Raw genomic sequence first — 27,826 nt, 5'->3', positions numbered from 1 at the left:
GGCGAAGCTCCGCCCTCTGCGCCGGTCACGTGGGGGCGCCGGCTGCGCCTGCGGAGAAGCGGTGGCCGCCGAGCGGGATCCGTGCGGGGAGCCGGAAATGGTTGTGGACTACGTCTGTGCGGCTGCGTGGGGCTCGGCCGCGCGGACTGAAGGAGACTGAAGGTAAAGCCGCCATGTCCGGGCCCGACCCGGCCCCCCCACCCCCTCCCCCCGCATCCGCCGCCATCCGGGCCCGGACCGGCTACCCTGCGCCGCCGCCCCGGCGCCCTGGCCCCGTGGCCCAAGCCCGGGCCCCGGCCCGCCAGGGCCTGATCCCCGGCCCACGTGTGCCCGGCCTGGCCCGGCCTGGCTGCTGGGTGGGGGTGGGGGAGCGCGGGGCCGGAATATGTGGTCCCCGCGGGCTGGGAGGGCGCCGGGTTCCCCGGCCGCTAAGTGCCACCTCGGTCCGACCCGAGGAGGCCCCGCGGGCGCAGGCACCGCGGCTCCCGGCCCGCCGCCCCCTCCCCCCTTTGCGGCCCGGCAGCCGGGAAGTGACACGTTGTTCTTTGGCACTGGCCGGCGCTGCGCAGGGAGGGCGCAGGGGAAGGAGGCGGCGGCGGCGGGCAGGGAGGAGCCCCCGGCCCCGCCCGCCCTCCGGGCCGACCCTCACTTGCTTCAAACCGGCTCCTCTTCGGCCGCCGCCCGCCTGGCCTTGTACGGCCCGACTGCCGCCCTTCCTGGCCTCCACTCCTGGGCAGCGGCAGGCCTCGTCTCTGGCCCCGCGCGGGTGCCCCCGCGGTCACCCGCGGCAGGCGTGCCTCGTGTGCCCCCGGGCCAGGCCCCGAACCCGGTGTCCCCGGGTGGGGGGTGGGGACACCACGGCCGAAGCTGCTAGCTCCGTTTGTGATCCGGGAGCCTGGTGCCAGCGAGACCTGGAATTTCCGGTCTGGTTGGTCTTGGGCCCCGCGGAGCCAGGTTGATACCCCTCACCTCCCAACCCCAGGCCCTCGGATGCCCAGAACCTGTAGGCCGCACCGTGGATTTATTCTTAACCGAGGGGGTGAGTGAGGGGCTGTTTCAGCAGGTCAGGGGGGTGGTTGGAGGCGGTGTGGGTTTGACAGGGTGTTGGTGGGGACATAAGCTGGGTCTTTAATGCTCCTTCACCCGCTTGGCGCCTCTGGGGCTCGCTGTGGGCCCCAGCCCTTGCTTCAGCCCTTCCCCCACTCCATTTGCCTTCAGCTTGGGTCCCTTCCCCTTTCTGAGCTCCTCTCTCTCCCAACAGGTGCTGGGGGGACCCTGATGTGGCACCAAATGAAATGAACAAAGCTCCACAGCCCACAGGCCCCCCACCTGCCCCATCCCCTGGACTCCCACAGGTAATTAGGGAGGAATTAGCAGTGACTGGGGTGCAGGTTGGGGAGACCAGGCAGCCGGGTCAGGAACAGGTTCCAGCCTCTGGATTTTCCCACCCCTTTCTGTGTCAGGGCAAAGTGCAGCTTCCTGCTGCCAAATTGAGACAGGGCCCCTGGGCTGTTCCCAGGGGCTGTCATGGGGAGGGTATATGTGGACTGTTGAGGCTCTTGCCACAGATCTGATCCCTTCACCAGCTTGAGTTTCTGCCCCACCTGGGTTTCCCCTCTTGCTGAAATCTGGTCTCCCCCCTTCAGCCAGCGTTTCCCCCGGGGCAGACAGCACCGGTGGTGTTCAGTACGCCTCAAGCGACACAAATGAACACGCCTTCTCAGCCCCGCCAGGTGAGGGGCTGTGGGGAGGGGAGTAGGGGGCATGGGTGGGAGCCACGTAAAGCTTAGGCCAGTTTGGGCCTAGGGTGGAAACTACGGAGGCCCTGTACCTGCCCCAGTTTCCTGACAGTTGCTATGTGTTCTTTCATGGGGCTCTGCACTTCGCACTGTTGATTACTTACGGTGGCTGGCCCCTTGGTTAGTATGTAGTCGGTGGGGATGGCATTACCAGGGGTCCTGGTGCCTTAAGAATTGGGGGCAGTGTTGGGCCCTGCTGCCAACTCTTTGGGCCCTGCTTTCCTATTTCCTCCTTTTACTGGGAGGTTGCCATTGCTCCATTCCCCATCCCTTCCTTCTCTTTGGACTGTGGGAAGATAAACACTCCAGCTGGTTCTTGCCTTTCTCTATTCCATAAATTCTTCCTCACTAAGTGGGAGAGGATTCTTGTCCTGCATCCTTTATTTTTTCCTTCATCTTTTCCCCTCATCACCTTGGGGATAATTCTCTTCTTTCCTGTCCCCATGTGCTCTCAGGGAGGATTCAGGTCTCTGCAGGTAATACCCCTTTGCTAATCCTGGACTCTCTCCTGGTCTCACCGTTACCCTCCACTCTAGTCAGGGGCTAGAGACAGGGGCTGGGGTTCCTCAGGGTGGGGACTTGTTTGCTGTCCAGGTCCTCATTCTGAGGCTGACCAATGCATGTTAGGGGCTAAATCTTGCATAGCGCGTATCTGGGAACTGGGAGACTTGCATGTTAGCGGTTAGCTCCTCAGTACCTTAGGGTGGAGCAGTGCATGCTGGGGAGTATGTTGCTGAAAAAGGCTTTACTTAGGCATGATGCATCTGGGTGTTAGGAAGCCTCTGCTGAAGGATAGACTGGAGGAGGTGACATGAGTATGCATGGCAGGGAGGGAGTAAATATGCAGAGTGCAAAGTGTATATCTGAGTTTGGAGGGCACATTGTGAGTACAAGAGGCCACTTAAACATCGGTTGGTTAGGTGAATCTTGGAAGTGTTGGTCCCCATGCTCCAAAGCCCCTGGCACTTCTCTCCAGACTAGAGACATAGCAGAATGGCCATTTTGCTGTCCACTTCCTCCCCTTCCCAGTGCCAACTGCCTTCCTCCCTCCTGACAGCACTTCTACCCTAGCCGGGCCCAGCCCCCGAGCAGTGCAGCCTCCCGAGTGCAGAGTGCAGCCCCCGCCCGCCCTGGCCCAGCTGCCCATGTCTACCCTGCTGGATCCCAAGTAATGATGATCCCTTCCCAGATCTCCTACCCAGCCTCCCAGGGGGCCTACTACATCCCTGGACAGGTGAGGCTGGAGGCTTGGGGGCTGGAGGCCACACAACCTTGTACCCCAACTCCCACCTTCCTAACCTTGACCCTCCAGTCCCATCTCTTCTCCAGAGGTGGGACTTTCTTCTGGTCATTGCCTAGAGTTGGCTTGTTCTGTCTTGCCGTATATTCTCTTTGTAGTCTGATGCGGTATTCGTAGCTCCGTCAACTCCTCTCCCCTCCTTCTCCCCCTTCCCCTCCACCAGGGGCGTTCCACATATGTTGTCCCGACACAGCAGTATCCTGTGCAGCCGGGAGCCCCAAGCTTCTATCCGGGTGCAAGCCCTACAGAGTTTGGGACCTACGGTAAGCAGGGGAGGGAGTCAGGTGAGAGTGAGTCCCAGGGAGCATCTAAACTCATCTACTAATTGCTAAGACCCTTTGCAGGCTTGTTTCTTGGCCTAGAAATGACAGGGGTAGCAGGGATTGGTGCTTAATATGTAACTGGTGTTGGGGGGTGGTGTGGAGAGGATTTTATACTGTTGCTGAGAGTTGGAGTCCTCCCCACGTCAAGGAATACAGTTCAAGCACACTAGTTTGAAGGCCTGTTAGTAAATATTCCCTGTGACACTCGTTCCATGGTTGGGGGGAGCCCATGTAACGTGGATCTGAGAGGTTTCTGTAGCTGTTTTTCATTTATATTCTAGGAAAGGATTAGTCTGTTCTTTACGGCAGTGGTTTCCAAAATATTTTGACTGTCAGGAAAAATTTTGAGTATGTACTTTTAATGTATGTTTTTGTTTGTTATACGTATGCATAATTTAGACAAATAGCACTTAATGTTGCTTGTCAAAAACAAACAAGTGGAGGTTTTGGATGATATTAAAGAATGTATCCTATTTTGGAGACCATTGCTTTAAGGAATTTTTCTCATCCTGGGCCTGGTTCATAATGTTACTTTTTGTTTCCTTGCCCCTTAGCAAAGGGCTGGAGACTGGAATTGGACTCAGGTTGAATGGAACAGGGTTGGCAAATCTTGTTTTTATCATTCCCAGCCAAAGACCTGATTCTGTTTCAGGTTAAGTAGTTGCTGCTCTCTCAGAGTATATGTGTGTGTTTTGCTGGGGGTGGGGTGCATACGTGTTACCTTACGGGGTAGAAGAGGAGCAGACATAGTCCTGGTAGCTGGTGTGTGGTGGGGAAGAAGTGCCTGCCTACAAGGGGTGTGTGTGTCAGTGTTAGGAATTCTTGTAAACGCAGTTCAGACTGGTTCCCCAGCTTTGATAGACACCTCATTCCCTTGGGGAGGAGGGTGGGGCAGGGCGAGGGGCCGGCTGTGGGTGATGAGAGGTTCTCCAGGGGGTGGGAGGTGTTCAAGCAGGCATTTGTATGTGGTTGGGCTCTGACCCTGCCACTGTTCTTCCTTTCCGTGTCCCTCCCGCCCCCCAAGCTGGCGCCTACTACCCAGCCCAGGGTGTGCAGCAATTTCCCACTGGTGTGGCTCCCCCGCCGGTTTTGATGAACCAGCCACCCCAGATTGCTCCCAAGAGGGAGCGGAAGACGGTGAGTAGCTGCAGCGGGCTCTAGGATATCTGGGAAAGGGAGAATCAAGGTCAGGCACGTTGTGGGTCAGGGAGCAGGAAGTTGAGGGAGATCTTCAGCTGAGAGTAGGCAGAGAATGGGGATCTGTGAAGTGCTTAGGTTCTTTGTAAGGTGCTAAGATTTCCATGTAGAAGAAGCTTACTGGAAGATTGGAGTGTCTGGTGGGGAAATGCCTTAGAGACCTGGGTTCTGGGTCTGTAATATCTAAGTTTGGTTTTGGGTTTCTGGTGGCTTGCCTTGGAAATGGTTTGCTTTCTGTGGCCCCACCCCCCAGTCCTGGAAGCTCTTGAGGCCTCCGCCTCTGCTCAGTCCTCAAGCCCTGGGCGTGGTGCCCAGAATAGGGTGCCAGGGCTGGGGAAGCCGCTGAGTCACCCTGGCTCCACCCACTGGATCTGGTCCCTGCCCCCAGAGATCAAGCAGACTAGCCACAAGTGAGCCGGATGGGTGCTAGATGGGGGTCCTGGGCCCCAGGGCATGCAGCCACTTCTTGGGGACTTCTGGTTGGGCAGGCATGAGGGAGGGAGGGGCATTGTGATGTACGTGGCTGCTTTGTGAGGTCAAGAGTGTCTTAGGGGTGGGGGCCAAGACGAGACTATAAGAGCAGCCGGATGGGTTGACAGCAGAACTCATGGGGTTTCTGGCACCCACCTACCTGCTTCCCAGTGAGGGGTGGGGGGTTGGCCTGGAGTCCTAGGAGTGGGGCAGGGTGGAGAGGTGGGTTCCTCCTGCTTCCCACTCATCCTGTAGCTTTTTTTTCCCCAGATCCGAATTCGAGACCCAAACCAAGGAGGGAAGGATATCACGGAGGAGATCATGTCTGGGGCCCGCACTGCCTCCACACCCACCCCTCCCCAGGTACTGTTCTTTGAGTGATGCCCTGGCTGGGATGGCTGTTCTGCCCTGGACTCCTAGGTCCCTGGATCTTTTTCTTCAACTAAGGGATTCATTTCCCTGCTTTCCTGGATTTCTAGGCGGCTAAAGTAGAAATGGCTCTAGTAAAGAAGGGTTGTGGGACTCTTCAGGGCAAACTTGGTAACCCTTTGTGTCCTGCAGACGGGAGGTGGTCTGGAGCCTCAGGCTAATGGGGAGACACCCCAGGTTGCTGTTGTTGTCCGGCCAGGTAAGTAAGCAGGTGGGGCAGAGCCTTTATGGGGAAAAGGAGTGTGATCATTTAAAATGCCAAGGAAGTGGAGTGACTTGAACTGGGTGCCAGAGAAGAATGACTTAGGTGTCAGGTAGTCGGATTTTAGGGTAGATTGGATTTTGAGTGAGAATGGAAAAGACCTAGGTGGGAGAAGACTGGTGTGTGTGTGTAGGGGGCTGTTAGGTTGGGAATGCTTGGCTGGGAGGACGAAGAGCAATAGCAGTGAAGGACTTGCCTCTAACTACTCGTTCTTCCTATGGTGCAGATGACCGGTCGCAGGGAGCAGTCATTGGGGAGCGGCCAGGGCTGCCTGGCCCAGAGCACAGCCCTTCAGAATCCCAGCCTTCATCACCTTCTCCGACCCCGTCACCACCCCCAGTCTTGGAACCGGGGTCTGAGCCTAATCTCACAGTCCTCCCTATTCCTGGGGACACTATGACAACGGGGATGATACAAACATCTGTAGAAGAATCAACCCCCATGCCCTCTGAAACTGGGGAGCCATATTGCCTCTCTCCAGAACCCACTCCCCTCGCTGAACCCATACTGGAAGTAGAAGTGACACTCAGCAAACCAGTTCCAGAATCTGAGTTCTCTTCCAGTCCTCTCCAGGTTCCCACCCCCCTGGCGTCTCACAAGGTGGAAATTCTTCCTGAGCCTAATGGCATGGTCCTATCTGAGAATTTGGAACCAGAGTTGGAGTCGAGCCCGGAGCTTGCCCCTCTGCCTCCCCCGGCTTGTCCCTCTGAATCCCCCATGCCCATTGCTCCAACTGCCCAACCTGAGGAACTGCTCAACGGAGCCCCCTCGCCACCAGCTGTGGACTTAAGCCCAGTCAGTGAACCAGAGGAGCAGGCCAAGGAGGCTACAGCATCGGTGGCTCCCCCCACCATCCTTTATGCCACTCCAGCTGTGGCTCCTCCAGCTGCTTCCCCTGCTCAGGAGGAGGACATGGAGGAAGAGGAAGAAGAGGAAGAGGAAGGAGAAGCTGAGGGTGAGAAGGGAGGAGAGGAACCGCTCCCCCTAGAGAGCACCCCTGTCCCAGCCCACCTGTCCCAGAATTTGGAGGTGGCATCAGTCACCCAAGGTAAGGTGTGGCTGGATGGTAGAGGTGGGGCACGCTGGGTGTGGTTCTTTTTCTTCATTGATGACCTCTTGTGCCATTGTGTCTGGGTCATAGAAGCCCTGTAATGGAACTCTTAAGGGTTAGATTAAGGAATTCTAAGTCAAGAGAGGGTGTGATGAAAAAAGGGAATATTGTACAGTGGCTGCTTTTTATTTTTCCCAGGGGTTGGGGGTACTCCTTAAGTTATTCTCACTCCTCCCCCCCACCCCCAAATAGTGGCAGTATCTGTGCCAAAGAGGAGACGGAAAATTAAGGAGCTCAATAAGAAGGAGGCTGTAGGAGACCTTCTAGATGCCTTCAAGGAGGTAAGGGAGCAGAAAGCGGAGGGAGAAGGGCAAAGTTTGGGTATGGAACAGTGGTCACACTGCAACCAAAACGGAATGTCCAATGGTTACAGGTGAACCCAGGAGTATCAGAGGTAGAAAATCAGCCTCCTGTAGGCAACAATCCCAGCCCAGAGCCTGAGGGCAGCAGTGTGCCCCCGCGACCTGAGGAAGCAGACGAGACCTGGGACTCAAAGGAAGACAAGATTCAAAATGCTGAGAACATCCAGCCGGGGGAACAGAAGTATGAATATAAGTCAGGTATGCAGAAGGAAGGGTTGAGAAGGGTTGAGTATGCTTATCAGGGCCCCAGGAGAAAGCAGTGTGATTGGTTCATCCTGTTTTCCTTGCAGATCAGTGGAAGCCTCTAAACCTTGAGGAGAAAAAGCGTTATGACCGTGAGTTCCTGCTTGGCTTTCAGTTCATCTTTGCCAGTATGCAGAAGCCGGAGGGATTGCCCCATATCAGTGATGTGGTGTTGGATAAGGTTGGTGGGCTTAAGGGAGAGGGTAAGTTTGGGCAGGCTGGCTGGCTGGGGAGGAGCCAGAGGTCTTGAAAGAGTGGTCAGTAGCTAGCCCTAGCCTGTTTCTCATACCTTCCCTGTCCTTTTCGCAGGCCAATAAAACACCATTGCGGCCACTGGATCCCAGTAGACTTCAAGGCATAAATTGTGGCCCAGACTTCACTCCGTCCTTTGCCAACCTTGGCCGACCAGCCCTTAGCAGCCGTGGGCCCCCGAGGGGTGGGCCAGGTGGGGAGCTGCCCCGAGGGCCGGTGAGTGGGACTGGCAAGGGGAGTTGGGGGTGTTGGCTTCCTGTATCTCATTGTGGGGGTGGGGAGAAGTCTGCCCTGGAGATGTGTGGTAGTGGTAGTAGGTTGTGCTGACTAGTTCCGTGGCTTCTCTTGTCCCTACTCCTTGCTTAGCAGGCTGGTCTGGGACCCCGGCGATCTCAGCAGGGCCCCCGAAAGGAACCACGCAAGATCATTGCCACGGTGTCAATGACCGAAGATATAAAGCTGAACAAGGCAGAGAAGGCCTGGAAACCCAGTAGCAAGCGGACAGTGACTGAGAAGGACCGAGGGGAGGAGGACGCTGATGGCAGCAAAACCCAGGTACCTGCGAGTCGTGGTTTGGTCTCCGTTCCTTCTTTGCAAGGTCTGCCCTCTGAGCCAGCCTTGCCCTCTTTGCCTCTGTCTATTCTCATCACTAGTATCTACTTTCTCCATCCCTCCTAGCAGCCCCTGTTCTTCTGAAAACTTCACTGGATTCTTTGTCTTCTCTGTTCCCTCTCCCCTCCAGGACCTGTTCCGCAGGGTGCGCTCCATCCTGAATAAGCTGACACCCCAGATGTTCCAGCAGCTGATGAAGCAGGTGACGCAGCTAGCCATCGACACCGAGGAACGCCTCAAAGGGGTCATTGACCTCATCTTCGAGAAGGCCATTTCAGAACCCAACTTCTCCGTGGCCTATGCCAACATGTGCCGCTGCCTCATGGCGGTTAGTTTCCACTGTTTTCTAAACCTTGTGGTTTAGCTTCCCACTTCTCTTCCTAAGACTCTGAGTCCAGCTTCTTGGTTCTCCTCTATCCTGTGCTGTTGGTGGCAGAGCCAGGGCCAGAGGTCTTCTTGGGTCAGGTAGTTGAAGACTTTTGGAGGGTTTTCCCTGCCCTGGACTGGTCTGAATGTGGCATTCTCTTTGACATACAGCTGAAAGTGCCCACTACAGAAAAGCCAACAGTGACTGTGAACTTCCGAAAACTGTTGTTAAATCGATGTCAGAAGGAGTTTGAAAAAGACAAAGATGATGATGAGGTTTTTGAGAAGAAGCAAAAGGAGATGGATGAAGCTGCTACGGTGAGAGAGACTCCATTCCCAGTTCCCCTGCTCACCCGGGTGCTGCTCACTGCAGAAGTGGGGGTGGGGATATTGGTGTTTTGGGGGTTTCTCTGCCTTAGGACGTGAGTGCTTGCTGCTAGGTTTAGGAATCTAGATAGTGGAAGAGAGAACGGTTTTAGCTGAGTGGCTGGCTGTCTTTCTGATGTGATCCCTGTCCCATGACTGGCAGGCAGAGGAACGGGGACGCCTGAAGGAAGAGCTGGAAGAGGCTCGAGACATAGCCCGGCGGCGCTCTTTAGGGAATATCAAGTTTATCGGGGAGTTGTTCAAGCTGAAGATGTTAACAGAGGCAATCATGCACGACTGTGTGGTTAAACTTCTTAAGAACCATGATGAAGAGTCCCTCGAATGCCTTTGCCGTCTGCTCACCACCATTGGCAAAGACCTGGACTTTGAAAAGGCCAAGGTAGGGGGTCCTGGGGTATGGGAGAGGACAGGCTGAAGCGCGTGGGGTCTGCGGTCCACTGACAGACACCCTTCCCAGCTGTTGTGTCTGAGTGGCACTGTGTGCCACTGAGTACAGTGGCGGAGCTGAAGGCCTGAGGAGGGGCATGGCCTGTAGTTGGAGGTGAAGTTTTAGAAGTTCCTGACCTTGATCCCTTTGCTTCTTGTTAGCCCCGAATGGATCAGTATTTCAACCAGATGGAAAAAATCATTAAGGAGAAGAAGACTTCATCCCGAATCCGCTTTATGCTGCAAGACGTGCTGGATCTGCGACGGGTGTGTGTCCCCTCTTTCCCACTGTTTGCTGCCTCTGACCCCACAGTCCCAGTTCCTGACACTTTTGTCTGGCCCTGTCTGATGTAATTACCTTGTGACCGGCCTGTCCCCACAGAGCAATTGGGTGCCGCGTCGAGGGGACCAGGGTCCCAAGACGATTGACCAAATCCACAAGGAAGCTGAGCTGGAGGAGCATCGGGAGCACATAAAAGTGCAGCAGTTAATGGCCAAGGGCAGCGACAAGCGTCGGGGTGGCCCTCCAGGCCCACCCATCAGTGAGTTTGAGGCTGGGACTGAGGATGGACAATGTGAGGGGTTGTGCTTTCCACTGATGACTTCTTGTTAGTGCCACGTGTCTGGGCCACTGAGACCCCATGATGGAACTGAGGATCTGAGGAAGGGAGGCTGGGGGCAGCCCTCGGGAACAGGGTTCTTGGGACTTACTCACCGTTCCAGTATGCTTTCCTTTTTGTCCCAGGCCGTGGCCTTCCACTTGTGGATGATGGTGGCTGGAACACAGTGCCCATCAGCAAGGGCAGCCGCCCTATTGACACCTCACGACTCACTAAGATCACGAAGGTAGGGGTGTGTGTGTTGGAAGGGCTGATGTCAGTGATGGGAGAATAAAGAGGGGTCAGATGGGCCTTAAGCACAGGTTTGGATCTTAATCCCGTCACTTGTCTGAGGTTGGGAAAGTGACAGCTCAATTTTCCCCCTTAGACTAGCTGGTTAGATTGCTAGAGATGGGACTGCCAACTCTAGGGGATGTATTCACATTGGTCTGGACCAGTGGTCAGCACCCTGACATGCACACCAAATCCAGCCATTCCCTCCTTCTATACAGCCCACAAGCTAAGAATGAGAGTTTTCTACATTGTATAGTGGTTGAAAAGAATCAAAAAGTGAATGGTACTTTGTGATAAGGAATTATATAAAGTTTAAATTTCAATGTGCATAGTTTTATTGGAACATAACCACACTCTTCCCTTTTAAGTATTGTCTGTGACTGCTCTTGTGGTACAGCGGCAGAGTTGAGTAGTTCAAACTGCCTGGTCTGTAGTGAATATTTACTGTCTGGCTCTTTACAGGGAAAGTTTGCATGGCCCCTGGTCTGGGCCCCTTACGGCTGTGTGTGGTGAGGGCTGGCGTGGGCTTTGGCTGGATCAGACCCGTGACTCTCACTCCCTTTCCTTCCTCAGCCTGGCTCCATTGATTCTAACAACCAGCTGTTTGCACCTGGAGGGCGATTGAGCTGGGGCAAGGGAAGCAGTGGAGGCTCAGGAGCCAAGCCCTCTGATGCAGGTATGGAGGCCACTGTAAAGAGCTGGGTGGTTAGGAATCAGCTCTCCTGAGGGCAGCGTCTTCTCTGTACCGGGGGCTTTCATTACAGAGTGGTTAGTTAGGTAATACAGGCAGTGTGTACTTGGCACTAGGGGCTGAACTACTCTAGTGTCAGGACTAGGACCAAGCGTCCTAAACTGGCGAGTAGGAGATAGGATGTACGGAAATAGGTTTTTTTTTTTTTTTTTTTAAAAAGGCATACTCTTTTTTTTTTTTTTTAATTAATTAATTAATTTAATTTAGTTTTGGCTGTGTTGGGTCTTCGTTTCTGTGCGAGGGCTCTCTCTAGTTGCGGCAAGTGGCGGCCACTCTTCATCGCGGTGCGCGGGCCTCTCACTATCGCGACCTCTCTTGCTGCGGAGCACAGGCTCCAGACGCGCAGGCTCAGTAGTTGTGGCTCACGGGCCCAGTTGCTCCGCGGCATGTGGAATCTTCCCAGACCAGGGCTCGAACCCGTGTCCCCTGCATTGGCAGGCAGATTCTCAACCACTGCGCCACCAGGGAAGCCCCGGAAATAGGTTTTAATCTGGGTTTTCTTCTTCCCCAGCATCAGAAGCTGCTCGTCCAGCTACTAGTACCTTGAATCGCTTCTCAGCCCTTCAACAAGCAGTACCTACAGAAAGCACAGATAACAGACGTGTGATACAGAGGTGAGGTTTCCTCGGTGTCTTTGTTTTCACACACGGAGTACTGATTGGGTTTTGACTGCTGCCATAGGAATCCTTACACCTGTAATGCTCAGAGCTCCTGGCTGAGATTGGGGCATATACCTGATGCCAAGAACAAGGCCTGACAGTTGCTCAGCATGTTGGATAGTTAAACAAGAGTGCATGTGGGCAGTACAGGTGAGAGTCGATGTGCCTGTCTTTCTTCCAGGAGTAGCTTGAGCCGGGAACGAGGTGAGAAAGCTGGGGACCGGGGAGACCGCCTAGAGCGGAGTGAACGGGGAGGTGACCGTGGTGACCGGCTTGATCGCGCACGGACACCCGCCACCAAGCGGAGCTTCAGCAAGGAAGTGGAGGAGCGGAGTAGAGAGCGGCCCTCTCAGCCTGAGGGACTGCGCAAGGCAGCTAGCCTCACGGAGGATCGGGACCGCGGGCGGGATGCTGGTAAGGGTCTGGGAGGTGGGGAAGGGAAGGGTGTGGGCTGGTTTGGGACTAGCTAGTGCCCAGACAGTGTCTTCAGGGCTCCAGACCCTGTTTGCTAGGAAGACTGGAACTGAAGAATCTCTGATCTGTTTTTCTTCGCTCAGTGAAGCGAGAAGCTGCCCTGCCCCCTGTGAGTCCCCCGAGGGCTGCGCTCTCTGAAGAGGAGCTGGAGAAGAAATCCAGGGCCATCATTGAGGAATACCTCCATCTCAATGACATGAAGGTAAGCAGTGGGAGCGGAGCAGTCTGAGTGACGGCAGGGTGGTCGGGAAGGGGCCTGTGCCGACAGGCATGGGTGTAGGGTCTGGGCCAGACAGTGACTGGTTTCTCTTCTGTGTGCTGCTCCCCTGCAGGAGGCGGTTCAGTGCGTGCAGGAGCTGGCCTCGCCCTCGCTGCTCTTCATCTTTGTGCGGCACGGCATCGAGTCCACACTGGAGCGCAGCGCCATTGCCCGTGAGCACATGGGGCGACTGCTGCACCAGCTGCTCTGTGCTGGGCACCTCTCCACTGCCCAGTACTACCAAGGGTATGACTGACTTGGTGGGCCTCCCACTTTTACATACCCACAAATTTCCCTCCTTTGTAGGACCCGTGGAACCTTAGATAAGAATGTAGGCTCCTCAGCCATCCTGGTCAACATAACTTTTGGCAGGGTTGGGGGTGAGCCATCTAAGGAGAAGAAGATGGCCTTAGCTTGAGATAATTGCCCCATGTTTAGGAAATGTTCCTGAAGGGCTCCACATTTGATCCTTTAGCCGTGCCTTTGTTGCCCCAGCAGGAGGGTAGGAGTGCAGCTTGTCTCTCCTACATGACTTTGAATTCTCTTTGCAGGCTATATGAAATCCTGGAATTGGCTGAAGACATGGAAATTGACATCCCTCATGTGTGGCTCTACCTAGCAGAACTGGTAACGCCCATTCTGCATGAAGGTGGGGTGCCCATGGGGGAGCTGTTCAGGTTAGTCCCCTTTGGTGGGATTCAGGGGAGGTAAAAACAGGAAGAAGAGGGAAGAGGGAGGAGAGGTGTGGCAACTTAGACCCCCGGATTTAGGGAGGGATGGGATAGTGTGTTGAGAGGGTGTGGAAGGCTATCAACACTGGATTTTTCTCTTGTAGGGAGATTACAAAACCTCTGAGACCCCTGGGCAAAGCTGCTTCCCTGTTGCTGGAGATCCTGGGGCTCCTGTGCAAAAGCATGGTGAGTGAGAGAGCCTTTCAGAGGTAGTGTATTGAGAACTGCTCTTCCCACCATGTGGTTTTGCGTGCTGGCAGTGACCCTGAAGCCTCATGGTCCTTTGGTGGGATGGTAGTGCTGTGTGGGTACCTGGGAGAGGAAATGTCGAGGCTGGCACTCTCCCTCAGACCAGTGCCTGTTGTAGGTTCTGGCCAAGGCTGGAGGAGAATGAGAATCTGAGGCCCTAGGCCCTTGATTGATTCACTCATTCATTCAACTAGCATCTTTTAGAACATTTACCGTATACTAGGCACTGGGAACACAGCAGTGAGTAAAAACACAGGAAACAAGTTGGAAAAGAAAGAAGAAACGACAGCTTAATGAAGACAACAGTGTGGAGTAAAGTGTGAAATAAAATAGCTGAAATGGAGTGCTTTAAGTACTGTGAAGTTGCAAAGGGGTGTCTATTTGGTAACGTTCACGATGGAAACTGCTTTGTTAAAATTAATTTTGATTAGCAAGGTGAAATGATAAAGGCAAGTTGGGTGTGGTACTTAGTGGTGGTGAGATGTTGGGAAGTGTAGTTTTTTAAGAGTTCAGGTATCTGGAACTTAGAGGAGTAAGTCTTTGAATCGAGAGGAATTGTTCTTTCAGCATCATATTACTTGTTTTAGGTAGAAATGTGTACCAGGATAGTTTCTGAGAAATTTAAAATAATAATTTAAAAGAAAAAGCATATGGAACTATATATGTATTTCATTGACTCTAAGGTGCCATAGATTCTACAACATCTTATCTATGCACTGCTGAGAAAGAAAAGACATGGTCATATTTTTAAAATGTGGTAATATGCCAACTGTGAGACACCTCAGTTTTAGTGGTGTTAAAATGGGCGTTTTTAAAATCCATGAAGTACAGTAATTTTGTCAAGGGTTGATGGCGTCATCGTGAATATCTGTTATTGTAAAACAGTGATGGCTTCAGAATCTCTTGCCCCTCACAGAAAATGAACTCAAACTGCCGTTTACGTGAAGATTTCTGATTTGTGTTGGATTAGGGGTGGGGACTTAACGTCTGCTTCTAAAATTTTCTGGATTTGGGAACCAAATAAGCATACTTGTTAGAAGTTTTTCTCTCCCATAAGCATTTGTTACTTGCAATAATGAAAAACTAAGCTATCTTTTAAAAAATGTAGATGAGTGTAGAAGGCTAGGATGAGATATTTACATTTGGTTGTTTACCTTTTGTGGTCCAGTAATTCTTTGAGAATCCTGTGACAGCTAATTGACATTTTCCTAGAAGTCTCAGGCCATCCCCCAGATCTCATAGCATGGTGGTGGGTGAGTTCTTGTGACTTAGGGTGGTTATTTGACTGATGCTTGTGCCCGTTACTAGACCGTAGGTGTGGAAGCACTGTTCCCATTCAGTACCTCTGTAGCATCCTGAGCTGCTAGCAGGCACCTAGTGGGCTTTTAGTATGCATTTGTTGGATGACATTTGTGGAGCTGTTAGCTTCTTGGAGAGAAGGAGAGTTGCTAAGTTGGTCTTATGTTTTCCAGGGTCCCAAGAAGGTCGGGACGCTGTGGCGAGAGGCTGGACTCAGCTGGAAGGAATTTTTACCTGAAGGCCAGGATGTCAGTGCCTTTGTCACTGCGCAGGTTTGCAGCTGGACTTAAGTTAACTCTAGCAGTTGGGGTCAGCCAGTCCTTTCCTCTTCCCTCATCTCACGTGACACGTTTACCTCCCAACTGTGGGCCTTTTTGCTTGCAGAAGGTGGAGTATACCTTGGGAGAGGAGTCAGAAGCCCCTGGCCAGAGGTTGCTGTCCTCCGAGGAGCTGAGCAAGCAGCTGGAGAAGCTGCTGAAGGAGGGCAGCAGTAACCAGCGGGTGTTTGACTGGATAGAGGTATATTTCTCCTGGATATTGGGGGAGAGAGAGAAAGGAGAAGGTAGTGCAGGTGAGGGCAGCAAGAATGGAGCCTTCCAGGCATAATTCAGAACTTATGGGCCATTTGTCTTTCTTCTGCACAGGCCAACGTGAATGAGCAGCAGGTAGCATCCAACACATTAGTTCGAGCTCTCATGACAACGGTCTGCTATTCTGCAATTATCTGTAAGAGGAGCCAGGGAGTTGGTGGGGCAAGGGTGGGCACAACAGATATGGAGGGAGGGAGGTTTTGGTCTTGGTCTCCAGTTCTGAACCAGGCTGAGGGTGCATTATTCCACTTATCCCTGTCTTCCTCCCTGTAGTTGAGACTCCTCTCCGAGTGGATGTTGCGGTGCTGAAAGCGCGAGCGAAACTGCTACAGAAGTACCTGTGTGACGAGCAGAAGGAGCTGCAGGCACTCTATGCCCTCCAGGCCCTTGTAGTGACCTTAGAACAGCCCCCCAGTAAGAGCCAGGCCACAGGGATGGGGTGGGCTGGAGGAACTACCAGGTAGTAGGGGCAGTTGTGGAAAGGGTCTCAATCCAGGAGAAGTGGGTGGTCCCTGGAGAGCAAAATATCCTGATGGTTTGAGTCCTTTCCCCTGCAACAAACATTTGTTTGTTTCCTTACCTACAAGTGCAAGACTCGGCCTTGAAGGTTAATTGACTACCTGTTTTGTGCCTAGCCAACTGTTAGATGCCAGGAGTGCAGAGGTGATAAATGGTAACGTTTTCCAAGTATCCTGTGCTCCCTCTGCCTGGTACAGGGCTGAGCTGCTTTTCTTTGCCTCAGTTAATCCTCACAACTATTGTTTAGGGTAGATGGTGTTCCCCCCTTTTCCATATTGGGAGACTGAGGCTTAGGTTAACATGCTTGAGGTTAATGCATTTAGCAAACAGGTATGTGCCAGAACATTGGGATATTAGAATTGATTAAGTCAAGCATAGTTCCCATGTTGGCATGGAGTCAAGATGAATGTTGGAAAATGGGTCCTGCAAGGGTACTCTCTGGGAGAATTTACCTAGTCAGAGAATGAGTGGGAATTGACACACGGGAGCTAAATGACAAATGGGAGGGGGAGACTTGACAAGAAGGAACTGTGTGTTAAGGGAAGCCCTGAGGTAGAAAACATGACGCAAGGTAAAAACTGTTGAAGGAATACCAGTGTGGGAGAGCACAGCAACCAGTTGTATGTGAGGCAAGTTGGGTGGAGAGATGGATGTGGCCAGGTCATGCAGGGCTGTGTAAGCCATGGGATGAGTTTTGGGCTTTAATCTTAAGGACAGGAAAAGGCCTTTATGGGATTTTAAGCAAGGATTTTAAACATTTTTTTTTAGTTTTTAGATCATCCTGGCCATTAGTGGGAAGAGTGGTTTGGAGTGGGGTGAATGTGAATGTGGCCGGATCAGTAGATCAGGGGTGTGTTGGTAGTGACTCAGCCTCACTGGTGGCAGTGGGGATGGGAGAGGAGTGGGCAGATTCAAGACACACACTGGCCTGGGGGGCGGGTGATGAGAGATTGGAAGTCATATATGACTCCCAGGATAGTTTCAGCAGGTGAGGTGATAGTGGGGGGTGCCATTCACTGGGCGGTAGGGAACACTGGGTCAAGTTGAGTTTGGTCATGTTGAGTTTGTGGTCCTGGTGGGGGCGATCAGAGATGTCAGTCAGGTAGACAGCTGGGTATCTGATTTCATTTGGAGAGGAAGAGGTGAGGGCTGGAGGCCCATCTCTTGAACTGCTGGCACAGGGCAACACATGTGCAAGTCACAAGAGGGTATAAGATTGCCCAAGGGATACAGCCTTGAGGAGGTAGAGGTCCCACAGGTAGGGACCAAAGGAGGATAAGACCCTATGAACAAAGGACAGAGTGATTTTAGGAGAGGAAAGCGGTCAGTAATGCTAGATGTGCCCGGATTCCATAGGAGCAGATCTGAAAATTAGGGCCTCTGGAGTGTGAAAACATGGAGGCCACCCTGGCAGAAACAGTATTTGGTACAGCAGGGGGCAGGATCTGGATTGGAAAGGACAGAGTAATACCTGAATCAGGAGGAAAAGAAAACAGCAAGCGTAGACAAAAATCTTTGAATTCAACTAATCTCTTGTCAAAAGACAGATCTTTTTGGCTGTAAAGAGATAGCAGTTGTAAAGGAGGCCTTTTGTGTTTAGATGGGAGAAACTTGGGCTTGAAAATACAGGGCAGAGTGGGTAATTGATTGTATAGGGTACCCGGGATGGGTGTGCATGGGATTTGGAGAACAAGCTTGGGATAAATGATCTGTTGCTGCCATTGCTGTGGGATGGGGGTGGGAGGCTGTCCGTAGGCAGCGGTTGTGGATCTGAGGGTGTGCATGCCCTGAGGAACATCCTGGTTTGCAGCTTCTCTTAGATGGCTCAGTCAGTGTTTCACTCAAGCCTGGACTCTAGATCCTATGCTTTATTCAGAAGAAATGTATTTACTACTCAGCCTCCCTTTTCTTTAAGAATGTATTGTTTTCTTTGGACAGACTGGCAGTGCAGTGTGGGGAATGGAAAGGATTATGTTCAGGGATTGTACAAGTGCTTTGGAAGGCTGACGGGTAGCTAGGGGTGAGGGAGAAGGAAGATCAAAACAGAGGGTGCTTGAGTTGAGCCTAAAGGAATTCACTAGGTAGGTAATAAAAGGTTACAAGAAAGAATGTTCTTGGCAAAGGTTACATCACACGTAAAAGTGACAAGGCCACAGAGGGGGTGTATATGTTCAGGAGGTGTGTGGAAAGTAAGAGAAAATTGGGGTTAAGGGTTTGTCAGAATCTGTAATGGGGGCCAGTGAATGTTCCAGGTTATACCCTTGACTTCTGTGGGAGATACTGTGATTCCTCAAATTCAGGAATACCAATTCTGCAGTGTTCCCCATTAAATTATATCATGAATGGAGAAGTTTGAAGCTGCTGAGGTGAGGCTGGGCAGGTTTCTAAGTTTTGGCCAAGTGACTCACTCTTGCGCATCAGTCTCTTAGATCATGAGATAAGCATCCCGTCAGAGACCTAGTCACTCTGGAATGGCCAGACACACAAATGTCAGCACGGTGGGTCAGGGCCTTGTCTCAGCAGTGGAGCTTAGGGGAGGGATCCCTGGGAGGGGGGATGGAGTGATTGTGGGCAGCGTGCCTGTAACTGCTGTCCTGCCTGCTTGCAGACCTGCTTCGGATGTTCTTTGATGCGCTGTACGATGAGGACGTGGTGAAGGAGGACGCCTTCTATAGTTGGGAGAGTAGCAAGGACCCCGCTGAACAGCAGGGCAAGGGTGTGGCCCTTAAATCTGTCACAGCTTTCTTCAAGTGGCTTCGTGAGGCGGAGGAGGAGGAGTCTGACCACAACTGAGGGCGGGTGGGGCCGGGGACTTGGAGCCCCATGGACACTCGGATGGCCAACCCAGCCGCCCGGACTGCAGGGGGTGGGCGGCAGCAGCGGCGGCGGCAGTGGGTGCCTGTAGTGCGATGTTGTCTGAGCTAATAAAGTGGCTGAAGAGGCAGGATGGCTTGGGGCTGCGTGGGGCCCCCCTCCAGGATGCTGCCAGGTGTCCCTCTCCTCCCCCTGGGGCACAGAGATATATTATATATAAAGTCTTGAAATTTGGTGTGTCTTGGGGGGGGCACAACTGCCTGCCCCTGGTCCTTTTTTATTTTCTGAAAAATCACTCTTGGGACTGCCGTCCTCGCTGCTGGGGGCATACGCCCCAGCCCCTGCACCACCCCTGCTGCTGCCTGGGCAGGGGGAAGGGGGGGCACGGTGCCTGTAATTATTAAACATGAATTCAATTAAGCTCACTGCCTCTCTGCTTTATGGCCTGCTCACTCTGGAGAAGGGGTCTGGGTAGGTGGGCAGCCTCCTTTCCAGAGCTGGCACTGTAGCACTGTTCCCTGTAACTTGGCACCCCTCTCGCCTCTTCCCCTGTCCATGATCGGGAGGGCTAGGGAGTCTCTTTCCTGGAGGGTTGGCCCTCAAAGTGGACATGGTAAGGCTCACTGTTGATTAGGAGGGGAGAAGGGGGACACAGCTGTGGGGTACTTCATAGAACACACTTGCCTGTCTCGGCTCCTACCAGAATGTGATGTGGACTCCTGTGTGTGCAGGCCCTGGGTTTCAGGCCGTCTATAGCTGAAACCTATGGCTTCAAGGTCTCATCTTGAAAAGATGAGAACCCTGGACACAATGAGGTTTTCTTTCCCCATGCAGTATGACCGGTAGCATGGGCCCAGTGAGTCTTCATCCGTGCCCCGTCCCTTCGGTCCCCACCCCTCCTGCCTTCAGGTCACTCCGCAGTCGGGTCTGTGAGCAGAAGACGAGCTTTTCTCGCCGGACTCGGCCCCAGACCCCCTCTGTGTGGCTGTGACGTCCGCTTCGCCCCGCCCGCTTTGGGTGGTGACGCGGGGGTGGCCACGCCCCCGAGCTTACGTCACCAGCCCGGTTCCCTCTCCCGGGAGCGTTGGCGGACGCGCGGCTCCCACCCCTCCCCTCTCACGGGCTCTCCCCTCCCCGGTGGCGGCCGCGGCCCGACCCTCTGCAAGGCGATGGCCCGGGCGCCGAGCGCGGGCTAGCGTGCCTGGGTGCCCGGCCATGGGCTGTATCGGCTCTCGGAGCCCGGCGGGTCAGGGTAAGAGGCGGAGGCCGGGCCGGTGTTGGGGAGTCGGGCTGCGGCTGCCCGGTGCGCGGGCCGCGGGGGGGTGGGGGCCTTGAGGAGGGGGCTGGTGTTGGGAGAGGGAGGAGCCTGCACTGGGGAGGCGGGCCCGGCAAGAGGAGGGAGCGGGCCGAGCCGGGAGGGGGCTAAGCCGACTCGGGCTCGCTCCTAAAGGCCTGCTGCCTGCCTCTGGGCTTTGCTGGGTGGACTCGTGATCTTTCCGCCTGCCTCCCCACCGCTGAGGGTGGCAGGAGGCGCACAGCCTAGAGAGGGGCTGGTCAACCCTCTCCAGCCCGTGGCGACTGGCCTTGCACGCCCACTCACGATCACCCCCCTCAGCCTACATCTCTCCTCTCACTGTCCTGGGAGTGGCCCTGTGCTGGGAACCTGCCTCTCCGAGCTGTGTCCCAACCCCCTTCAGGGGGTAGTCTGGAAACGCTGGCCATGCTCCCTACCACGGAGTTTTTGACTAAACTTATTACCCGCTTTAGAGTCTGCAGGTTGATGAAGCGGACCGCGGCCCCATTTGGGGGCACCTGTGAGCACCTGATCACCTCCCACCTCTTAAAACTGTTTTAGTTCCCTTACCCCACTCCCAACGAAAACAAAAATCACCCTAGCCTGTGGAGGGAAACAGGAGCCCAAGGGAGGCTATCAGGGCATCCTTCCCACAACTGCTGATCCGTGCTTGGGCCTTGGTTCCCACAGATGGTGGTGCACACTGGGGCCTGGCCTTAGTTCTAGTGTCTGAGGTGGGCCAGCCTACTTAACTCCAGTGTCATGGATTTCCCCACGCCTAAGGCCAGGCAGGAACTTGTGACATTGAGGGCTGGGTTTAGAATGGGTCCTGGGCTTTCAGGGCAGGCGGTCAGTCACACAGGCCTTAGTATGTGTGGTACTTGAGGTTCTTTGGAGCTAAGACTCTAGCTGAGATTTGTACTTTACTTGGGTTCCCATGAGGAATTCTGGGATTTGTAGTCCTAAATTAATCTCATGACTTTTGAAGCTGAGAAGCAGCAGGCTGCTCTGATTCCTCTGGCCCTGCTAAGGCTTGGAGTTCAGGAAGTCATCCCTCCTTTAGTCAGGAGAGTTTGGCTGACCTCATGACTAGCCTCAAGAGCCCTGATTAGGTACCAGCTGGCGGCCAGGGATGGCCTGTAACCTTGTGTCTTCCTTCTGGTTGGTAGCATTTCTGGGGACCACCAGCTGGCTGAGGCTCAGGGACAGAGACGGCTGCTCCAGTTAAAGGTCAGTTGTTATGTACATTGCCTGTTGGCACTGTCTAGGGGATGAGCCTCATCTCCCTGAGCTCCAGAGAGCTCAGCTGGGCCCTGGCACTCCCACCTCCTCAAAGCCATGAGGCAGAAGTGTTCTCCTTATGTGACTAGGCACAGGTTCCAAGTGGGGAGGGGACTGGCTCAGCATCCGGAGCCAAAATAAGAATAGAACTGGGAGCTGAGCCTGGAGCAGTTCTGGGCTTTTGGTTCTCTGCATCAACACAGCCAGCATGCCTATGATTTCTGTGCTGGGCAAAATGTTTCTATGGCAGCGTGAAGGGCCTGGAGGACGATGGACTTGTCAGACAAGTCGCAGAGGTGAGATCAGGGACGCAGATGTGATTTGGGAGGTGATGGAAAGCTCTGGAGTAGGATGCTTATGTGGCAAGAGGAAAATTACTCTGGCTTAGATTTTGGGAACCAGGCTGAAATAGGAGCAACCAAGTCGGGGCCAGACAGGGCATTAGGAAAAAGCCTTAGGGGACTGGGGCGAAAGTCAGAAAAAATCACGGGTTTGTCAGAAAAGAAGAGTAAAGGGCTGCGCACAAGCGGTGGCTGGCGAGAGGAAGGAACCAGAGCAAGCCTGTAAAGGGTCCAAGTTGGTGGTGGTGGTGGTGGTGATGGTGGTGGAAGACTGTGGTGTGCTTTCCAAGAGGAATGGGTAGGCTGAGAAACCTGAGAAGATTCCGAATTTATCAAAGTTTAGGTTTCATACCTAGGGCTTTGATGGCACGATATATCTTGAGGAGGATGGTGGGGAGCGGCTGCCACAAAACAGCCCCGGAGGCCTGAAGTTCAGGGCTGTGGGATGGGGGCTTTCAGACTTGCGGAGCGCTCCAGGTGGATGCTTATATTCTGGGAGGTGGGGGAGGTGGTATGGAGAAATGGAACGGCAGCCCCGGATGAAAATGGGCATCTCGGCAGAAGTGGGAGCCCCGCTGAAAAGCCTTCCCCCCCACCCCTCAGTGGCCTCGGATCCGGCGTGGGCTGTGGAGTGGATCGAACTGCCTCGGGGCCTCTCTCTATCTTCCTTGGGATCTGCTCGGACCCTCCGAGGCTGGAGCCGGTCCTCCCGCCCTTCCTCAGTGGACAGCCAGGACTTGCCAGAGGTGCTGGGCCCCTGGTGTTGGTAGTGGGGAGGGGGCCCGCATCCACGTGAAGGGGATCTGTGTGCCCCACCCCCGCTTCGCCAGCCTACTCCTGGCTCCCTTTTCCTGCGAGCGAGCGGAGGCGCTATCCGGCCGGCGGGGCCCCAAGGCCGCCCCCGTGCCGGTCTGCTCTGCTTGGCGCTGTGCCAGCGGGCGGGCTTGCTTGCGCCTTGGGCCCTGACGTCAGCGCATCCCGGGCCGTATCCCTGGAGACCCTGTTGCATGGTGATGGGTTGCCAGGGAGACATACACCTTTTCTCTGGGCCTGGGCCGCAGCTGCGCGAGCGCAGGCAAGGATGGCGGTGGCTGGGGGGGAGTGATGGGAGGGAGGGGGGCGAGCCAGGAAACACCCACCAGGTGCTCCTCCCCCCAGGCCCGGCCAGAAGCTGCCGGCACCACCCTGGGGGCCCTGTCAGCCAGGTACTGAAGGGGAGGGACAGGGTGGGCCTGAGGTCAAGGGGCAGGTGGAGTCCCTCTTCTGAGGGGTGGGAACGAAACGGAGGAGAGCTAGGCAATGCCGAGGAGGGGGCGTGTGCCTCTGACTTCATTCATTCATTGAGGGAAACGTTTTCCCGGGCTGCCAAGGAGTGCTGAGCCAGGGGTAGGGTGGAGGTAGGAACCCAGGTGAATCAGACTCAGGCTTTGCCATCCCAAGATCCCTCAGGAGAGATGCAAGGGCATCGCTGAGGTGGGGCTGCAGGCATCCAAGAGGACAGAGAGAGAAACTGGACTGAAAACATAATGGGAGGTGGCACTTGAGGGTCAGGCCTTAAATGGTAGGGAGCATTTTGTCAGGCAAGGACGGCATTCTTCGCCCAGGGGAAAGCTGCGTTCCTTTGCCTGGAGGGAAGGTGGGGAAGTGGACTTCTACTGGGCAGAGGAGATCAGTGGTGGATTCCAAGCAGGCCTGGAAGGAGGCCAGGGCCTCACGGAGTGGGTTCCTTCAGTGCCTGACTGTGAAGCTTGCACTTCACTGGGCCTTGGAGGAGTCCAGGAAAGATTTTAAATAGGGACATATTGTGACCAGTTGCACTCCAGGAAAATTATGTTTACATTTATACTTTGCCTCATTCATTCAGCCTATGTATTTTGAGAGATTACTGTGTACCAGGCGCTGTGTTAAACACAAGGGTGCAGCAGTGACCAAGAGAGACCAAATTCCTCAAAGAGCTAAAGATCAGCAAGAAATAAGGAAACACAGGAAATAGACCATAATGACACACACGGGGTATGTTGATTGAGGATGGTGACTTGTTACAGACTACAGAGGGAGGATGGACTACTGGTAGGGTGGCCAGGAAGGCTCTCTGAGGGAGTAATATTTCAGCCAAGACCCCAAAGATGAGAAAGAGCCAGACAGTCATGGGAAGGGGGGAGGGGAACACTTACATACACAACATTCTGGGCTGAGAAAACAGCGTGTTCCAAGTCTCAGCGTGAGTCGGAACTTAGGGGACCACCACTTGTGCTAATCTGGGCAAGGGGCACTGAGGGCTTGCCCTTGAGGAAGGGCAGTGGCAGTGGGAGTGGAAAGGTTGAGGGTAGTATAAGAGACAGTTTGGCGATGGAATCGTTAGGTCTTAACAACAGATACGGGTAAGCAAAGCTTAGGGGAGAGCTGAGGTTTGGAGCCAGGCTGAATGGGCGAATGGTGGGGTGATGCAAAGTCAGGAAGTCTGGAAGCAGGGCCAGATATGGGGAGAAGGTGTTGGGCTTGGTTTTGGTCATGCTGAGTTTGTGGCCCTTGTAGGCTCTAGAAACAGCTAGAGTGGGGGTCAGAAGACTGAGAGGAGGAGAGGGGCAAGGGGGGAGAGGACCTGAAGGAAGTCCCTCTTCCCATACCCTTGTCCCCTCCTCTTTGCTCTTCTCAAAGGCCCCACTCCGTTTACTTGCCAACCTGCTTCCCTCCCCTCTCTCTGCAAGCTGGGACGGTGGAGGGTTAGCGGCAGTTCTGCTTCTTTGGGCCTGCCGGAGTCTCTGTTGCTCCCTGGGAGGACACAGTTTGCTGATCCTGGCTTCTTACCCTCTTACATATCCCAGCAGCCACTGGGACATCTGAGATGCTCTGGCATCTCTTCTCGGCTCCCACATCCGCTTGATGCCTTGGGTGGAGTATGGGCATCTGGGGGACACTGCTGTCAGAGGGGGACTCACCCTCTGATGCTGTCACCCAAGGTGAATGTTGGAGACACAGTCGCGATGCTGCCCAAGTCCCGAAGAGCCCTAACTATCCAGGAGATCGCTGCGCTGGCCAGATCCTCCCTGCATGGTATGCACCCCTTCCCGTGCCTCTGGCCATTTGGTCCTTTCTTTGCCCTTTTGCACATGCCCTTGGGGACTGTATCCTGTGAGCTCTTGCTGGGATCTCCCTTTTCCTCTCTTTCTCAGATGAATCCCAGCCCCCTTCTCCCACCCAAGGGCACATGTGGACCCTACCACTTCCCTCCCAGATGCTCCCTGATCTTTCCCCTTACCAGCTTTCCTCACTCTGCCCCACCTTCAGGTATTTCCCAGGTAGTGAAGGACCACGTGACCAAGCCCACTGCCATGGCCCAGGGCCGAGTGGCTCACCTCATTGAGTGGAAGGGCTGGAGCAAGCCAAGTGACTCGCCCGCTGCCCTAGAATCAGCCTTTTCCTCCTACTCAGACCTCAGTGAGGGTGAACAAGAGGCTCGCTTTGCAGCAGGTGGGTTTATCGTAGGGATGCTCGTGTGCCTCTCCTTGGGCCTGATGTGGGGATTGGAGTCTTTCTACACCCCTGTGTCTACCCTCTCCTGTGTCCAAGCTGAGTCCTAGTCTTAGTTCATCCTCTCTGCTAAACGATTTCTATGTCCTTCCTCTCAGGAGTGGCCGAGCAATTCGCCATTGCAGAAGCCAAGCTCCGGGCATGGTCATCAGTGGATGGTGAGGACTCCACCGATGAATCCTATGATGAGGACTTTGCTGGGGGAACTGACTCAGGTGAGGGGACATCCCATTGCTAGTGCTGCCAGCTGGGGTGGAACTGCCTGATGGGCCTTGTGATTCAGAGCTCGGCCTTTGTTTTGGAAGGGGAGATCCGGAATGTCCTCAAGCTGTGGAAGGGGAGAGGAGAGGGACAGACTCTGTCCAGGCAGTCCTTGACATTTAAGGGGTAGGAGGGCTATCTACGTTTGTGGGTGGGCAGTCAGCAGTTGGAAATGGAGTGGTTCCTTTTCCACAGGTGCTGAGCCTTCTCTGCCTGTCTGTGCAGTTGGGCTTTGCAGTCCTGGAAAAAAAAAAAAAGGCCCAGAGACCTCACTGATACGTTCTCTGCAGCTGCTCTCTGAGAGGGTCCGCTTCCGGCTGGCTGTGGCAGCGCGGAGGAGCCGCAGTGCAGCAGCGCGGCTCCTCACAGGGCCGGGGGCCCCAGGCAAACAGGAAGGCTTGCTGGGCCTGGACTGCCCCCAGGGCCGCTGGCTCCAGCTCAGCATCCTTGCCTTCCAGCCAAGGCCTGCCTGTGGACCTTTCTCTGGGCCAGGGCGTGCAGAGGGGGCCCTGCGGGGGGCCGTGCAGCTGTGCAGAGGCCCTCCTTTCATCTTCCATTCTCTGAACCACATGGCTGACTTTCTCTGTAGCTTCTGGGCTCAAACCTCACAGGCCACCTTCCCCCCCCCACCTCTTTGCCTTTGAAGATTGCCTCCACCCGCCCCGACCCCTCCAGCTAATTAACAAGTTCTCCAAGGTGGGCAATACATTAGAGCAGATTGGAGACTGCTGCTGTGGTCTAGAGGGGACTGATTTGGATGCCTGAACCACAAGCGTTTTTGTTTAATTGAGTTCCAGGCCTGCTTTGACTCCTGGTATAATGATAATAACTAACATTTATCCAAGGCCACTGCTAGCCTATGTGGAATCTTTGTGCAAATTAGAAAAAGGCATGTCTTTATCTGGTGGGCACAGACCCATGCTAGGGCATGTTGCTTGGTGGGTAGAGTGAGGGCTGAATTTCAGCCCTCACTCACTGCCTTGGACAGGCTCCCCTTGTGCAGTGAACAACGTGCACCATGTATGGTATCCCTGTATATTTTGTTTCATACGGTGTACCAGAGTCTGTTGTTCTCTCAAGAACCCTGTAAATGTATAACCCCCAATTCACCATTAAGGGAATCGAGGCACTGAGAGGTTAAGTGACTTGCTCCAAGTTACTCAGCTCCTGTGAGGGTGGAGCTGGGAGGATGTGGCTTCCATTCCAGGTTGGCCAATTGAAGTGGGGCTAACAGGGCTGTCTTCTTTCTCTCCCCCTGCAGACACGGCTGGGCAGCTGCCCCTGGGGCCCCACCTCCAGGACCTCTTCACCGGCCACCGATTCTCCCGGCCTATGCGCCAGGGCTCCGTGGAACCCGAGAGCGACTGCTCGCAGACCGTGTCCCCAGAGACCCTGTGCTCTAGTCTGTGCAGCCTGGAGGACGGGTTGTTGGGCTCCCCGGCCCGCCTGGCTTCCCAGCTGCTGGGCGACGAGCTGCTCCTCGCCAAACTGCCCCACAGCCGGGAAAGTGCCTTCCGCAGCCTGGGCCCATTGGAGGTCCAGGACTCGCTCTACAGCTCGCCCCTCACAGAGTCCTGCCTTTCTCCCGCTGAGGAGGAGCCAGCCCCCTGCAAGGACTGCCAGCCGCTCTGCCTGCCGCCAGCGAGCAGCTGGGAACGGCAGCGGCAAGCCTCTGACGTAGCTTCTTCTGGGGTGGTGTCCTTAGACGAGGATGAGGTGGAGCCAGAGGAACAGTGACCCACATCATGCCCGATGGTGGCATGTGTCCCCTGGCCGCTGCTGGGGGCAGAGCCTCTGTGCCCAAGCACGGGCGAGGCTTCCAGCAGAGCTCCAAAGCCTGGAGGGCTCCTGGGAGCACTCACTCCTCCATTGTGTGTTTGCATGAAAGTGTTCAGAGGAGGCAGGGGCCGGGCTGGGGGCGCATGTCCTGCCCCCACTCCTGGGGTTTGCCGGGGGTTGCCCGGGGCCCCTGGGGCATGGCTACAGCTGTGGCAGACAGTGATGTTCATGTTCTTAAATCAAAACCACCACGTGCACATTTCCCCCTCGGGTGATGTGAACCCCTATGGGGGCAGCTGTGACTGGGCTGTGTGGGGTGGAGCGGGAGGGAGCCCTGCCTCCCCGCCCCCTCCCCCTGCCTCTCCTCTGCTTCTCTCCTCACCTCCGAGTCCATGTGTAGTGCTTGACAGAACTGCCCCCGCCCGGGGTGGGGGGCTGGCTCTGACCCTCCTGGAGCCTCTGGATTGAGCTGTCCCCCCAAGGGCCCCTCGCCCAGCTGGGCTCGTGCTGTGCTTCACCTGTCCATCGTCTCTAAATCTTCTTTTTCCTAAAGAGGGGTCT

General features: G+C 54.7%; 2 protein-coding genes and 2 non-coding genes across 11 annotated transcripts; all 4 read left to right on the top strand.

Annotated features, from left to right (window-relative positions):
* The first annotated feature begins 26 nt into the window (after positions 1-26).
* Positions 27-19,198, top strand: EIF4G1 (eukaryotic translation initiation factor 4 gamma 1). 5 transcript variants are annotated; one of them, XM_061194414.1, is made up of 33 exons: positions 27-162; positions 983-1,039; positions 1,262-1,355; positions 1,647-1,733; positions 2,857-3,033; positions 3,263-3,362; positions 4,447-4,559; positions 5,361-5,453; positions 5,652-5,718; positions 6,008-6,829; positions 7,085-7,173; positions 7,266-7,452; positions 7,545-7,678; positions 7,807-7,965; positions 8,119-8,304; positions 8,492-8,689; positions 8,899-9,045; positions 9,257-9,493; positions 9,703-9,807; positions 9,923-10,082; positions 10,286-10,386; positions 11,007-11,109; positions 11,696-11,798; positions 12,025-12,257; positions 12,401-12,519; positions 12,650-12,822; positions 13,128-13,253; positions 13,412-13,493; positions 15,029-15,127; positions 15,240-15,374; positions 15,500-15,581; positions 15,719-15,859; positions 18,573-19,198. In XM_061194414.1, the coding sequence occupies exons 3-33, from the start codon at positions 1,296-1,298 to the stop codon at positions 18,755-18,757; spliced, it is 4,803 nt and encodes a 1,600-aa protein (XP_061050397.1). In that variant the 5' UTR covers positions 27-162; positions 983-1,039; positions 1,262-1,295; the 3' UTR covers positions 18,758-19,198. The 5 variants fall into 5 exon arrangements, with proteins under 5 accessions (XP_061050397.1, XP_061050396.1, XP_061050398.1 ...); XM_061194413.1 differs by having other exon boundaries at positions 8,116-8,304; XM_061194415.1 differs by lacking the exon at positions 1,647-1,733 and having other exon boundaries at positions 8,116-8,304.
* Positions 6,882-6,961, top strand: LOC133094177 (small nucleolar RNA SNORD66). Its single transcript, XR_009701394.1, has one exon. It is a non-coding gene; the product is annotated as a small nucleolar RNA SNORD66 (small nucleolar RNA).
* LOC133094176 (small nucleolar RNA SNORD66) lies at positions 10,131-10,206 on the top strand. Its single transcript, XR_009701393.1, has one exon. It is a non-coding gene; the product is annotated as a small nucleolar RNA SNORD66 (small nucleolar RNA).
* Positions 19,199-19,812: 614 nt separating the features above from the next.
* FAM131A (family with sequence similarity 131 member A) lies at positions 19,813-27,817 on the top strand. 4 transcript variants are annotated; one of them, XM_061194410.1, is made up of 7 exons: positions 19,813-20,030; positions 21,242-21,302; positions 22,298-22,440; positions 24,655-24,748; positions 24,983-25,165; positions 25,324-25,440; positions 26,748-27,817. In XM_061194410.1, exons 4-7 carry the CDS (start codon positions 24,679-24,681, stop codon positions 27,221-27,223), a joined length of 846 nt encoding a protein of 281 aa, XP_061050393.1. In that variant the 5' UTR covers positions 19,813-20,030; positions 21,242-21,302; positions 22,298-22,440; positions 24,655-24,678; the 3' UTR covers positions 27,224-27,817. The 4 variants fall into 4 exon arrangements, with proteins under 4 accessions (XP_061050393.1, XP_061050391.1, XP_061050394.1 ...); XM_061194408.1 differs by lacking the exon at positions 21,242-21,302; XM_061194412.1 differs by lacking the exons at positions 19,813-20,030; positions 21,242-21,302 and adding an exon at positions 21,547-21,649.
* Positions 27,818-27,826: the final 9 nt, after the last annotated feature.

Source organism: Eubalaena glacialis, chromosome 6, assembly GCF_028564815.1.
Source record: "Eubalaena glacialis isolate mEubGla1 chromosome 6, mEubGla1.1.hap2.+ XY, whole genome shotgun sequence".
Classification (NCBI taxonomy): Eukaryota; Metazoa; Chordata; class Mammalia; order Artiodactyla; family Balaenidae; genus Eubalaena; species Eubalaena glacialis.
The sequence above is the reverse complement of the archived record's forward strand: the minus strand, read 5'-3'. Positions and strand labels throughout refer to the sequence as shown.